This window comes from Anopheles aquasalis, chromosome 3 (assembly GCF_943734665.1).
Source record: "Anopheles aquasalis chromosome 3, idAnoAquaMG_Q_19, whole genome shotgun sequence".
NCBI lineage: Eukaryota > Metazoa > Arthropoda > Insecta > Diptera > Culicidae > Anopheles > Anopheles aquasalis.
This window is the reverse complement of record NC_064878.1, coordinates 61,213,549-61,228,453: the sequence shown is the minus strand read 5'-3', so window position 1 is coordinate 61,228,453 and position 14,905 is coordinate 61,213,549. Positions and strand designations below refer to the sequence as shown.

The window sequence follows — 14,905 nt, the reverse complement described above, 5'->3', positions numbered from 1 at the left end:
AATTTCACGCACGCACGCACAACGTTTCGCGCTTGCTCCTAAATGGATGATGAAAGCATGTAACGCTGAGAATTGAAACAACAACAAAAAAAGGAGCGCCAGACACCTGCGCCGCACAGCAGGCTTTGCTTCGCGCACTCGGCTCGTCTTTGGGCTTTTTCGTGGAATGTTAAATATGCAGGCGAATCGAGTCGGCTTGTGACTTCACTACGATACACCGGAAATACGATTGTTTTGCGTAATTTATTACGTACTGGTTCACTTTTGAAGAGAGTATAATATTTGAGGACGTAAAACTACACTCCGTTACCTCTTGAAAATATCGCGCTCAAAATCTGGCGCACAAAATCCAAGTGTCACACGATCGTTTGTGAGTTTAATTCTACGAATTCAGTACGCCATAAAAAAAAAGGATCGTAGGTTTGAACTAGCAATCACGTGATCGCAACCGTTAAATCGAGGCCATCCCTACTAACAGCCGGATGATTAGTTCGATCACAAAACAAACACGCAACAGCCCCGCGCAGGCACGAGCTATGCCCGGGGCCGATGATGATGACCGGGGGCACCGTATGCAAAAACCTCAAATGAAGTCGTTATAATACAATTATACACACTCGCGATCAGCGGCCACCAGCCAGCAGCTCCTAAAGGCCCCATCACCCCACCCCACGATTATTATCATTAAGCATTCAGCTCAAATTAGTGTACCCAGGAAAAGGCATATAATTTACGGACGGCCTGAAACAGACCAACAGCAACACAGCAACCGAACAAAAAAAAGAACTGAAGACGAAGGGAAGCGCCAGCCAGGTTTTTCCGACGAAGAAGCGCCACCGAACACGTGTGTAACGACCAGCAGCAACAAGTGCCGGCGAACTGTGCTGCTGCTGCTGCTGCTGATCGAACGATTTTCCCTTCGATTAACCGATTGGGTGCTGCTGCTTGTGGCCACCGAACAGCCACATCGTTTTGGGCAATCCCGGGCACGAGATTTAGGGGCAGCATCTTTTATTTTCCGTTTTTTTCTCCTTCTTCGGTACTGCTGGCTTCATTTTCTCGGCACTTATGCTTTTGGGAGGCATTTCTCGTTTCCAGCCACCTCCAGCGCCTTTCCTCCCTCGCTGCTTCTGTGTTTTGAGAGCGCGTGCCCGCGTTACATTTCACTTATGCTGCTGCTGCTGCTGCTGATGGTGCTGCACCGAGGCTTTTCTCGCCGCGAGCGAGCGCGCGCGGTTCGTTTACGTTTTTAAATGTTTCCCAATTCTCCCCGCGCTCGGCTCAATCGAGCGGGCGCTACTTTGTCTTCGCGATGTGTGTGCCGTTCAAACCCCCTCCCCCCCCCCCCCGCCCAAAAAAGGCGAAGGAAGCAGACAATGAGGCCTCCACCGCGAACCAACCGGGATGGGTTTTTGTGGCGCTAATTGATTTTACTCCTGATTTGCTCTGGACCTCCGTTCGAATGCTCTCCACCCCTAGCGATCGCCTGGATCGCGCCGAGTACGATGATCTTGGCTACGTTTGGCGATGGATTGGATGGATTAATTATGGGTTTCCCGCCCCTCACAGGAGGTGGCTAGTTGTGGTCGAGAATTGAGCAAGGCCCGCAAGGCTTTAGGGAGATGGTGAGGTAACGGCGCAGCAGACAAACGGGGATGCCCTTAATGTAAATTGTTTCCACCTTTTTGCGGGCACACACGAACACGGAACGGAACCGATCGCAACCATCTGTTCACAGAAGCGACTACCGGATCAGAACTAGAACATGGGATGTTGGCTCTCCATTTACTGGGCCGGGATTTTACGGAAGTGGAAGCAGCACTTCTGAGTGTGGCGAGGCGAGGGGTTTTGCTGCTGGAAGGGAAGAAACATCGATAAATAATTCATAATGAGCATACTAAGCACGTGCACGCAGCATAGGTAGCATCAATTCCGATTCTCGATACGACCGGTAATGAGCAGGATCGAATCCACGGCCGAGAGAGAGAGGTGTTGCGCGCACCTGGCAAACCACACGCTACTCTCGGCCATTTCGGAAGGCTTTCTTTCAAGGGGTGAAGGGTTTCGCACCGCACAAAGCGGGTTTGGTTAGTGTGTGATGGCCACATGATTTTTTTTCTTTTCTTGTTCTTTTTTGTTTGGTTTTTGTTTTTCTCCTACCTGGTGTTGTTTTAATTGTGTTAATTTCATGTTCCCTATCTCTCCGTTCCAAACGAGACCTCTCCGGTCAGGCCCTTGGCATGTTTGGACGTCCTGGCCGTTTCTAATAGGACGCAACTAGATACAGTATAGCGGCAGGATTGGATTGGACTGGACAAATCGTGGTATACTCGCAGGATCTCTGGCGCAACCATCGATGGATCTGTGGCACAGTAGGCTTGGGACGGTTTTAACTCAACCACAACGCAGCCTGCTCTGTGCTGCAAATGGTCTTTGGTTACCATCTCTCAGCAGTAGGCGTTGGGCCGCTTCTCTTTGACGGAGTTAATAGTGTGCTGCTGCAACCACAACAACAACGACAACAATCTACAATCTATACTTTACACACCGACAACGGACAACTCTATACAGCAAGGACCGGCGGCTGGTGCTGCTCCAGCTGCTGTCCTGGGCGGAAAGCACATTCATTCAAAACACGTGAAATAAAAACTCAAACAACGCACACATTTTTGGAAATAAATCGGAAACATAAGTTGTTGTGATAAAAGGGAACTGCTGTGTCTGTAGTATTAGTAGTAGCGCGTAGTAGTAGTGATAATGGTAGTAATAGTAGTTATTCGTGTTTTGTTTCTCTCTTTTTGGGAATTAAAAAAAATCATAAAATATAAACAAACAGTGTTGTAACAATCATTAAAATCATAAAACAAGTAATCCTCGAACCGAACCATCGGTGCCGTTATCGTGCACTGCACAAGACGCACCCACATACACACATACACAGACGTAGGCAGCAAAGACATGCGGATACATATTTGGCTGCTGCTGCTGCTGCTGAGTCCGGCAATCAAAAGAGGATGAGTGAATGAGTAACGACGACGACGACGACGACAACCACCGTCTACCACGACGCCGGTCAGCAGGCACACGATTTCTTCGGATTGATGTCCGCTTTTCCACCACCGCCACCGGCCAGCGCAAACCGTTCCGAGTCCACGATCTCGCCCGTGTTTAACATTTTGTCATTCATTAGAATCTGCAGGGAGGAACGTGATGAGAGACATTGATTAGTGACATGAAACGATTGCGGAACATGAGATGCACTGACCTTATTGACTAACGATTTGGCCGCTTCCTCGATGTTGACATTCTCTTTGGCGGACGTCTCGAACCAGCCGGCGAAGCCGTGCTCCTTCACGTACTCATCGAGCTTGGCGGGTGTCGTCACAATGCCCTGCTTCTGCTGGTCACTCTGTTTGCGAGATTCGACGAGACGATCAGACACAGTTAGCTTGCGTTCGCACGAAGCAAAAAAAAAATCAAGCGAAAGGCCTACCTTGTTGGCTAAGAGTATGCACGGGATCGGTTTGCCATCCGGGAGCTGTACCTTCGAGTCGAGATCCTGCTTCCACTTGATGACCGCATCGAAGGTGGCACTGCGCGTGACGTCGAACACGATGAACGCACCGACTGCTTCTTTGTAGTACACCCGGGTCATGTTACCGAACCGCTCCTGGCCTGCCAAGTGAGGAAAAAAACAATCAAAATAAGATCCAAGTCGTCTCTCTAGGAGACACAGGCCCTGCACGCTACTTACCAGCTATATCCCAAAGCTGCAGCCGGATGATCGTGTTCTGGTCCCAGTTGAGCACTTTGAGCGCAAAGTCCACGCCGATTGTGGCGCGATAGTTTTGGCTGAAGAACTGGTGCACGTACCGCTTGATGAAGGACGTTTTGCCGGTACCGAGCTCCCCGATGACGAGGATTTTGTACAAATGCTCACGCTTCTCCGCCGGACTCGCCGCCATGTTCGCCTGTACCCACGGAGGTGGGGTTGGAAAAGAACGGAAAGAGAAACAGAGGGTTGCAACAGATTCGAGCAATCTCTCTAGCTGCACTCTGGCGACAGTCACATTCGGACTGTGGAGCTCCTAGGACTAGGATAAGGTTCAAGATCATCATCATCATTATCTCCATCATCCATCCTGCTCAGTGTGGGTCAATGGCACCCAGCCATTTTATCTCCCCCACGACATACAAACGGAGGACACACAATGTATCGTGACGATTAAGTCTCCCCAAAAAAAAAAAAAAGAAACTGTCCACCGAAGACGCACACCTCATGTCAGCACATTCCCCCCGGAGAGAAGATTTTGATAAATTTACTACCACCCCTTCTAGCGTCCCTAGGCCCCCCGAATGGCCTGCAGTGCCATGTTCCCCGTTGCACTTTATGATATTTGCCGGAACCACGAAAGACACACGGACGTGATAGGCACGCAACACTTTGCACCAATGGCTACTATGATGCTAATCAGCATCAGAGACGCACGCAGCCATCTAGATCCGTCACTGTTGAGCCCGAAAACGAAGGGCAGCGGATTCCGGTGTGCTCGCCACTGAAAGAAGCCCCCCAAATGCTGATGCTTGGTGTGTGCGCGCGCGTGTTTGTGAGCAAGTGTCCGTGGTAGTCTAATCGCAACACCGGAGAATTCCAGGAATCGCGACCGATACGCATTTTGATAACCGGCCAGCACTCGACAGCGGCGTAGTGAAAGGAGTCTACCAGTGAGGTCTGCTCTAGCGTCAAGGAAGGATCAAGCACGATCTAGGGCCCCCCGTCCGCCCCCGCGGGGGGAGGGACTCGGAGGACTTACCGATTGATCGGTCCGATCACCACCGATCAGCAGATCCCCGTGGGGGGACATTTTGCTCTCGAGGTAGTCCTCCGACTCGAGCGAGTACTCGGCGCTGGTCTCGAGCGGACCACCGCCACCGCTGGACGACAGTGACGGCCGTTTACCGGTGAGCAGTTCCTCCTCCTCCGGCGTGTAGAAGGTCGGTTGCTCAACGTACGCTATGCGGCGCCGCGAACCGCCCTCGCTCCTACTACTGTCGTCGTAGGAACTAAGTCCACCACCACTACCACCACCAACACCACCACCGAGGCTTCCTTCTGTGCCGATTGAGGCGAACGTTCCGGAAAGTGGGGCACCGTTACTGCTGTCACCACCGACCACCGGAAGCCTTATCGGCGGTACGGTGAGTGTGGTGCCACCGATCACGAGATTCGATGAGGTCCTATCGGGCCGTACCTGCGTTCCTATATCGAACACTATCTGCGGCTGCTGCTGCTGCTGCTGCGACTGGTCACCGTCACCACTGATTCCGTCGGCGGCGGTCGGTGGTTCTGCTTCGTCTGCTCCGTCACCAGCACGTGTCTGTTCCTGCTGCTCCTGCTGCACCTGTTCCTTTGGTTCCTGTACGACACCCCCACCGGCACCGCTGGTCACCGGTTCCACCGATTTGAAGCCGGAATTGTTCGGGTTCTTGAGGCTGTTACCGAGCTGGTACGGTTTGGCCGCTTCCTGGGTGCGCACCGTCACCGAGGTACCTCCACCTGCTGCTCCTGCTGCTGGTTCTCCACTCGTGGCTGGGGTTGTGACGTTGCTGCTGCTGCTGCTGCTACCACCGGACACTTTCCCTTTCGACGACGAACGTCCTGCTGCTGCGGATCCACCCTTCGATTTCCTCATAAAATCTTCGTTTTCCTCGTCACCGTCCGCTGGTGACGATGGCGCTTGCACTGCTAATGATGATGATGGTGGTGGTGGTGGTGGGAGGGCACTCTGGAAAAACCGTTCCCGTATCGACAGCGAGGTTCGCGGTGATGGTTGCGGTGGTGCTACCGATGCCGGTGGTACAAGGTTCTCGATCGAGAACTTGTTAATCTCTGCTATGTAGTCACCGCTCAGCAGACTGGACAAGCGATCCTGTTTCTGCTGCTGCTGCTCCTGTGTACGAATCGTGACGGTCGGCTGCTCGACACCGAATGATTCCTTCGTCACCAGCGAGCCCAGCCTACCATCACCACCATCGATGATCGTCGTCGTTGTCGTCGCCGATAGTGATTGTAGCGATGTGCGGACGAACGGACTAATTGGCTTAGTCGGCAGCGACAACAGTTCATTCTGGTTCGATTTACCATCAAGGTCCGTGGTCAGTACCATGCCACCACCACCACCACCACCACCACCACCAGTGCGACGACCACCAACGACATCATCATCGTTCTCATCCCGGCGACGGACACGAAGCAATCGGCCTGCAATGGAGAGAGCGAGATAGAGAGCGAACATTATCAAGAAGCCGCCTTGTGACTTCAGAAGGTGGGGGGTTGGTTAACCCAAATGGCTTGTATGTGATCCTCTCTCGCTCCGTTCGGATCGAGTTGCAAGCACACATACTGCCGGAAAGGAAGGAAGCCTTACCGTTGCTCGTTTCGATGGCCGTCGCGGTTCCTTCGTCGTCATCGTCGTAGATCTCGATGTCGGTGCTACCGCCACCTTCGTCCCCGGAGAGGGGTGTTCCACGGCGCAACAACAGCAGTGGCCTCGGTTCGGCTTCCAGCTCACGTATCTTCAATGGCGTCGGTGGATCGACCGATGTACGATCGTCACTGTACAGCTCCGTGTCCGAGGTGGCAGCGTTCAGGATCGGGGCCCCTTCCGGTGTTTGCCGTTTGATGCTGAGCGGTGTCTCCAGTGTGCCGGCTGATACCGCGTCGTCTCCCTCGTCGCCACGAGGACCTGGCGCCGCCGTCGCCGGTGTTGCCGCTGAGTTTGGTGCGACTTTGGCCGACTTACCGCGCCCGGCCAGCTTCTTCATGAAGCTTGCGGCACGGCTCGGTTTCCGTGTCTTCTTCTGACGTTGTTTCTCCTCCGTCGCCAGCATGTCCTCGTCCGAACGGGCACCTGCAGTGGCGGCGAGGGCCTCTCGAGGATCCTCCTTGATCGCGGGAAGACTTTCCGTCGATTTCACGATGGATTCGTCCCGTGGTTCCGGTGTTGGGGCTGATGGTGTCGGTGATACCGACACCGGGGGTGGTGGTGGTGGCGATGGTGTATCGATGTTCCGATCGTTCGTCTCCCCACCGTCACCGATGGAAGAGGATGTTTCGCTGGACTTTTTGCTGCTGCTTCCACGCCGAACGCCCGGGATCAGCTTTTGAGCGTTGGAGCGCAGCTTCTTGAAGGAAAGGCCACGTTTCTTTTTCGGTTTTTTCTCCGGTGTTCCGGGCGCTGAACCGTCCGAATCGGCCACGGTCACGAACTCGACCGGGCTGTCCTCGGCCAGGGATTCACCGCGTTCCAGCGTGGAACGCGCCTTCCTCTGTTGCTCCATGAATGCTGCTACAGGAACAACACCAACCGATACACTAACCGTCGACTACGACGACGACGACGAAGACGATGTTCCTGGTTGCTGTGTTCGTCTACTAATACGATTAGTAGTGGCCGATTTTCGAGAGACGGCGTGCTGCTGCTGCTGCCGACGCCGCTGCTGCTACTCAACAACAACAGAACCTTAGAGTGTGTGGCGTGGCGTGACGGTGCGGAATCAGATCACGAAGGCACCCGCGAAACGAAAGCGAAACGATACCCGCGATAGAGAGACGACTCCGGACTCCGGTGGATTCGGTCCCCTCGGGACGGTTCCGTGTTACGTTCCGTTCCGTTCCGGCGGTGACCTCCTGCTCCTCTCTGACTGAACAGGTTTCCGAAGGTTTCTCTGTTTGTTGATTTGCCTCGAGGGCGGCAAGGTGGTATCGGATTACCTTTCGTTGGTAGCTTGGATCTAGAACAACACCAGCCCAACACCTTGGCAACGGTGTTTGCGTAGTAATGACGGTTCACTGATCACAGCACTCGCACGCCGGGTTTAGTTGGCTGCCGAGAGTTGATCTCCTCTTCTTTGCTTCAGCTTCCGCTCAATCGCACGGCAAGACTAACTCGAGCGCATCCCGCCCGGTCCATTCCATTCTCGAATCGCGAATCCCATCGAATGCGTACCACCGCCTGCCACTGGCCTCCCCGCTCCGTTGGTCCACAAGTTCTGGAACTTTTCGTCGTGGCAGGCCGTACGCATTATTATCAGCGACGTCGTCGCGCATGATTCGCCCCTCTCGTCGTCTCGCACGATCGGTGCGCACTATCGTTGTCCCCGATCTTTCCTGGCTTCTGCCTTCTGTTCTCCCCATCTCTCGCTCTCATTCCACTGGATTGATGTCCTTCCAGAGTGACTTGAGGAAAAGACACATCTCCTTTTTTTTTTACTCTTCCTACTATTTTGTTTTTGTAGCTCTGTCATCGCTGCGATTGCGTGATTGCAGCACACACAAAAAAACTCGTCGATCGTTATCGCCACATTCCAGAGCACGAGGCAATGACGGCGAGACGATGATTTCATCATCCCCTTGGAGGTTGCGATCTTCATGATCATTCCAGAGACGAGATGAAGTCATTTGAGAAGATCGCCACCATTACGGGTGAAGTTGATGCGGCGTACTAGTGCACTAGATGCCAGTAACTTCCGGGACAAGATGGCCACTGCTAGGGCCCGGTATCATCTAGCTGACGGGCTGATCAATGATCGTACAGTTCAGTGAACAGCGCCACCTTGTCCTTAGCAGCTAGGGAGCTCTAGGTAACTCAATATTCCCGTTGAAACCGTAATCTAAAAGTCAATTGAAAGCCTGCGGTTCCGCAGTCTTACCGCAGACGCAGGTGGGTAGAGGTGGGTAGAGTGTTCACGATCCAATGGTTTCGCCTCAATCCTGGATGATTTCGTTTTCTTGGGAAAGCAATGCGATGTCGCGCGAACTGAGGCGAACCTTCCCGTCAAAACAGCGCACCTGGCACGCCGTGAGTGCGAACCCTGCGCCAGCACGGCAATCCGAGGCACTTGTGAGCCTCGTTTGTAGAAGGAAGCCCCAAAAAAGTACTCGGACAAGTTCTCGGCGAAAGGCAACAACTTCAAAGGTGTCCCACACCTCGCGTGGCGGATGACGCAACCAGTAAAAGCAAACGGCGAAGAGGCTCTCCAATGGCGGTAGGGATTACCTGCCCGATACACCGGATCATAGCCGGTCATTTCGGAGGGAAGCAGAGAAAGTTTTCTTTCGGCATACATGTTTAAATGTTCCTTTAGGGACCGATTATGACATAATTTAGCTGCGACACCGTCGTAGGCATTGTGTAGCACTTGCTTATCAGCCAGTTTTTGTCATGTTGTACTTGCTGTGTGCCAACATCCCCCTAATGAACGCCTCAAGGTCCAGGATCGTGGCTCAGGGACAGCAGCATCCAGCGTCGCTCTGTTGATGGCTTGTGCCATGACCTCTCAGGGGGAGACCCGAAAACCGAACAAAAAGAGGAATCCCTCCATGATCTTCATCGATTATCTGATGACCTGGCAAGGCGAGGAATGCGATGATGGTGGTGATGTGCCCGTTGACTGTCTCCAGGAATAACTGAGGCGACGCGACAGTGCCCGGGAGCAAAAAAGGAAAACTCTGAATCTTGCGATCCGTGTTTTTCGGTTCCCTGATTACAAAACACCAGCGTCGCAGCGCCCGGGAGATTGGCTCATTACCGTTTTATTGCGTTCTAGATGGAACGACGTTGGTCGATCGATTTTTTGTTGTTCTCTCAGTTTAACATCGCCGGAAATGGAATGATAAGCAGCTCCATCGAACGGGAGCACCAATCGCCAACGCCGTGGACTTACGCAAAAAGGGATCACAGTCTGCCGATCAGTACGGTGGACTGAATCCGACAAGATCATAGAGAAGAATTTCAACTTTTTAGATCATCATCACCGCACATGACTCATACTGGTCCGAGGACAGCTAAAACTGCATTGCAGCTACGTGCAATCGACCAGGTTCTGAGTGATCCTTCTTCTCAGTGCCCCCATCCCAGAAGTGTAAACATGCTAATTAGCTCCCAATGCAATGGCGCTGCAAGTTGCACGCGGGATGCTGATAAGACTGCCGTGTTCTTGTTGCATTTGCGAAGAGATTACCGGTAGAGTCCACTGTTGGGGACAGTGCGCAGACCCGGTTACTGGAGAGGCTAGCACTTGTGCCACTTCTCTACACTGCCTGCAGTGATAAAGTAAGCAAAAGAGGTGCGCGCGCTCTCTCCAAGCAATGATGCTAGGCACGTCATGTGGACAGTGCGCCTTTTGCGTCGTGCACCGCTGTCTTCTGAACCGATCGCGATCGTCTTAAACTGGGAATGGATTGATCACAAACAGGCGCGCGCGCGCACGCATAAACCCCCAAACATCACAGACGAAAACGAAGTAGGCTACCCACATATAGCTACCTGACTACGCAACTGTACTGCTCTCGCTAGTCCACTGTCACCAACGGCAACCTCAATACTGACACTAGGACACCAGGGCAACCGGATCCGCTTGGAGGACTGTCGGCGCAACCGGCGGAACGTGGACACACGTGGACCACCACCAAACTTGGACGCACCGGTGCCACTACTAACGACTCGGAGTTCCTCTTCACCTTCGTCCTCGCCACCGTTCGCGTGCCGTCTAGCTGCGGCCACTGCCGTGATGACGGACGTAACCATGGTTTTGCGACTGTGCACTCCGTCGCTGGATACTCGAGCACCAGCGTTCTCGCGCACACGGAACCGAGAAGATCGTCGGATGATTCAGAAGTACGCGAGATGCTGTGCACACTACACCACACACTCTCCGCCCGGGGGCACCCTAAAATGCAACGCCAGTGAACGCGAGGGCGACAACGACGAGAAGATGCACGCGTTACGCTTTATTTCCCATTCCCAACTGTACGAGCGACTAGTACGCGAGGAGACAAGGTGCAGGTGTGTTTTTGTTTCTCCAAATTGTTTGCTCACTAGATAAGAAGCCAGTGTGGGCATGTGGACGGCAGTGTTGCTTAGCAGCGTACACCTGCCCGCCACAGTGCCATCTTTGATGATGACTTTCAGTACGCAACCGACCGATCCGTGGTGCCTCGATCAACAACAAGAGAGTGCAGAGATGGCTGATGGGTGAATCATGATCACGGATATAAAGAAAGGAAGCGAAAGCTGCCAAGTACACTTACACTACACGCTGCGTATGCTGCTCCTGGTGAGGATCTTAACGCAGAACTACTAGCGAAGATCTTGGTTGAGAGCTGCAGACCAAGACCGAGGGGGGCTTTTCCGAGACCTAGTCCTTTCGCAGAGAAATGCACCGACACACGCACTGCACACGCACGTCACCGTCACCACCGTTTAAGGCCACGGAAGAGATCGCAAACGAATACACACTGGAAGGAAGGTGTCGACGTAGGCGCTACTGCTGCTGCATGCACGGCACAAACTGCTGCCTGGCTCGTATTGGACGGTCAAATCAGAGCAAAGAACCACCGACAGAGAGAGAGAGAGAGAGAGAGAGACCTAAAGGGGGTCCCCCCGTATGTGTGTCTATCAGTGGAGACCGAGGCGCGTATACTTTCGTTCTCGCTGACCGGCAGCGGCCAGTTCCCAAAAGCTGCATGTGCGTGCCTTTGCTAGCGCGCTACACACACAACAGCGCCATGAGCATGATGGTGGGTTGATGATAAGAGTGAATAAGCAGCGATAGGACACATGGTGGTGGTTTGAGTCACCGTCACTAGCGCCAGAGACCAGACCAAGAGAGAGAGAGAGACCATGATCATCATTATGCTGGTGATGGTGCTGCAGCAGCAGCTAGACCACATCCTTGTCCCATAACAACGCGTAAGAGGGAGGGGGAATGGGGGCTGGAGTACTCCACCGATAGCTCCAGAAGCTACGCGGTTGACACGCTCTACCACACGCGCCTCCCGGTGAAACGAGAGCGAAAGTGGCTCTTTGACTGATAACAAATTACTGTTTCGTGGTGGCGACGGTGCCGTCGTCGTCGTTGACGCGCACCGGTCGTCAATGGGCCCCCGGAGGTTAATCTTATCTTCCGTGACCCTTCCCCGGAACCCCTTTCACCAGCTAAACTCTTTTCCATTATAGAATAGAAGAGCGGGTTAGCAAAAGGGGAGCTTATTCTATTATGAGTTGCAGCGCAAAATCTAAGAATCTGCGTCCTCGGGGTTTTATAGCCACTAACGGAGTCAATCGAACACATTGTGCACTCTCACGGAGCAGCAGTAGTAGTACGATGTCTCATCGTAAACAAGATTTCATCTCACTACTAACGCGCTGCCTACTCCGTGATTCCTTCGAGATTGCCTGCCTACTAAGATGATTGCAGCGAATCGGCAGGGGGTTCTACTGTAGATAAATGGTGGCTATTGGGCCTGAAATCATTACCGTTTATCGTAGAAAGCTCCACTAGCACATAATACATACCTTGTACGGCTGTGCGGTCCGTAATCCTTCTGACGACGAAACCATTGCTACCCTTTCGGATGTGTTTCGGATTTCTGGCTTCACCAATCACTTTTCAACCTTTTTCTTAGTCCAACAACACTTTGCTCGCTTACGAACGTATCCTTCGCAGGACATTAGCCAACGATTTTGCCATTGCCGTGCCGCGCTGGAGAATGTAAATCCTTGGAAAGAAGAGAACGCTGGAGCGACGATAGCAGCATTGGCACCTGGCGGCGGATTGAGGTGAATCAGAGTTAGTCACCAGCCGACCAGCACTCTCTGTTTGGATTTGCGAGCACGTTCTGCTCCCTCATCAAACAGCGCGCGAGACCGGTGAACTGCGCTGGTAGTAGTAGTGGCACGTGGACCGCCTTTACGAGAAGCGTCCAAGCAAAACTCACCGTTTAACCGTTTAGTAACCTTGGGCAGAGCAGAAAAGTCACCACTGAAATGTTCGCAGTAGCCGTGCAAAGGATACCGTGGACGATGTGCTTAATGATGGGGCCATTTTTGGTGCATCTGTTATCGTTTCATTTGTCTTTTATTGGCAAATATCTTGCCCTAAAAAGTGTTGTTTCAGATTGCATACCATGAGTCTGTGCTGTGTTCGCTGCACATGCGCTCTTCGCTTGGTCTGCTTCGGAGCTGTGTGATATTCAGCCTTGAAGGCCAGGATAATCGAACCGCGGCAGCAGCTGACTCTTGTCAAGAGGATGACGTTACAGCAGAGCAGACGAAATTTGAAATTCAATGAATGGTTCATTTATCAGTTTAAATTTAGTTTATTCCTTCGATTAAGGGAACCATCGGACGTTGGTCGCTATAGTGGACCACGATTTGTGATGATTTAATTGTGGTATTATCCTAACTCTAGGCGGGTGGTTATACCCCATGCTCCTCTCATGCGAGTGTCGTCTAATGCACTACTTTGTTCGCGGTTACAACACGCCATCTTGTGCGCTGATGTAGTCAATTCACCCAAAAAACGCGTAGCTATCTAGGAACTTCAAGTACGCCGCAACTCCCGGTGCTGCTAAAGCCACCCAGGGAATACGTCCCGAGTTCATAATTAACGAATAACAGCTTAACAAGCAAGGGGGAGGAATGGAAACTAACTTTCCATCATAACCCCATTCTAAACTACACTTAAAAAAACTGGGATAAGAAAAGGAACTAGCGATTAGAAAGATAAGACAACAAGAGCACTAGACTCTTTTAAGTAAACTTCCTGTTTTTGGTAGCAAAATGGGATGCCCTGCATGCCGGGCAGATGAGTCGCAACTCTTATTGTTCGAGCCAAAGCATGGAACTGTCCTGGAAATCCATGGAAATAAACTGTCTTCATGGCACGGCACTGGCACTCTTTGCTTTGCTTCTATCTAACAGATAGCGGGACACTTTTTCGTACGTTAAGAACGTAACCATCGTTGCCGGAACGACCCGGGTCAAGTTTGGACCCAGACCCTTATAGAAGCCACGCCACGATTCATATCTGAGGTGAAGAGAGAGAGAGAAAGGAAGAGATGTGGAAAGAAGAGAGAAACGATTAGAAATAATAGACCAAGAGAGCTGTGCTTCTTTTTGTGTTTTTACGATTTTTTCTCATTTTTTCTGCAACATTTTATGCCACTTCACTTGTTTCGTTTTTATTCATTTTGTTCACCTTTCATGCTGCTTCCCACACAGAGTTCTATCAGGCAATTATTCCAAGATTCCCTTATCATTTTCCCGCATTCCCCGTACAATGTAACTAAAGTCAGAAAACGAACAGGAGGTAAGTATTCCTAGCGCTAGGAGAAGAAACAGAAAAGGAAAAGTGATAAAAGCCGAGCCGAGAGCTAACCCCAGGAAGAGGTTGGTACAACATTACTAACGTTAATGCTAAAGTGTTGCTGAGAGAGAGAGAAAGATACATAATTCTAATCAGATAATGTTCTTCGCGCCGCCCCTTCACACTCAGCGCGCTCTGTGTATCCTATTGCATAAGCTCGGAAGTTTTGCAGGAGTTTTGTTTCTTTTGTTTTGTTTAATTTTTTGCTTAGGACTTTTTTCATCCTGCCACAACATGCCTGGTGTGCACCAATTGCTTTGCTTTGCATTGCTTACTGTTTAGGCTTTAGTAGGTAAGGGTAGGAGCCATAGAGCGAGCCGGCGTACCACTGATCGCATCATATCGCAGGCGTTATCTAGTTTTCCGCAATTCAATTAAACAAATATCGCATCTACCGCCTCTTGCCTGTCCTCTTGGGAAGCAGAAAAAAAAAGAATTTCTTTGTTTCTATTTTCCTCCAATTCAAAACGCTTCCTGCTGCGTAAAAACCAACGCTCCATTCGACGGTGGCGTGTTACTATCGCAATCCTAGCGGCTGTTCCCATGCTGTTTATGCTACGTTTCAATACACGAAAACAACTCCGACACGGATCCAAATCTGCCTTATCAGCGGACTGCGAGAGCAGTTCCTACAGCTACAGACACCGGACCACTGTCTGCTGTCTGATAATATTACGAATAATACATGTTGTTG

The 14,905-nt window shown here is 51.7% G+C and overlaps 2 protein-coding genes across 7 annotated transcripts in view; both read right to left on the bottom strand.

The window, feature by feature from the left end:
* Positions 1-2,101: 2,101 nt before the first annotated feature.
* On the bottom strand, positions 2,102-12,665 carry LOC126576303 (ras-related protein Rab-32). 5 transcript variants are annotated; one of them, XM_050237518.1, is made up of 6 exons: positions 6,429-8,142; positions 4,815-6,262; positions 3,755-3,971; positions 3,494-3,675; positions 3,266-3,409; positions 2,102-3,193 (listed from the first exon to the last, which is right to left on the bottom strand). In XM_050237518.1, exons 1-6 carry the CDS (start codon positions 7,339-7,341, stop codon positions 3,074-3,076), a joined length of 3,024 nt encoding a protein of 1,007 aa, XP_050093475.1. In that variant the 5' UTR covers positions 7,342-8,142; the 3' UTR covers positions 2,102-3,073. The 5 variants fall into 5 exon arrangements, with proteins under 5 accessions (XP_050093475.1, XP_050093476.1, XP_050093477.1 ...); XM_050237519.1 differs by having other exon boundaries at positions 2,104-3,193; positions 5,253-6,262; positions 6,429-8,135; XM_050237520.1 differs by lacking the exons at positions 4,815-6,262; positions 6,429-8,142 and adding an exon at positions 10,329-10,728 and having other exon boundaries at positions 2,117-3,193.
* Positions 12,666-13,138: 473 nt separating this feature from the next.
* LOC126577795 (mitochondrial folate transporter/carrier) overlaps positions 13,139-14,905 on the bottom strand; it is a 5,325-nt gene continuing 3,558 nt past the window's right edge. The window contains exon 5 of one of the 2 annotated variants that reach the window (XM_050239737.1): positions 13,139-13,872. In XM_050239737.1, the coding sequence (XP_050095694.1) occupies positions 13,722-13,872 (151 nt within the window). In that variant the 3' untranslated portion in view covers positions 13,139-13,721. Of the gene's footprint in view, positions 13,873-14,010 lie in introns of those variants that run through there. The other variant, XM_050239736.1, reaches the window with a different exon arrangement.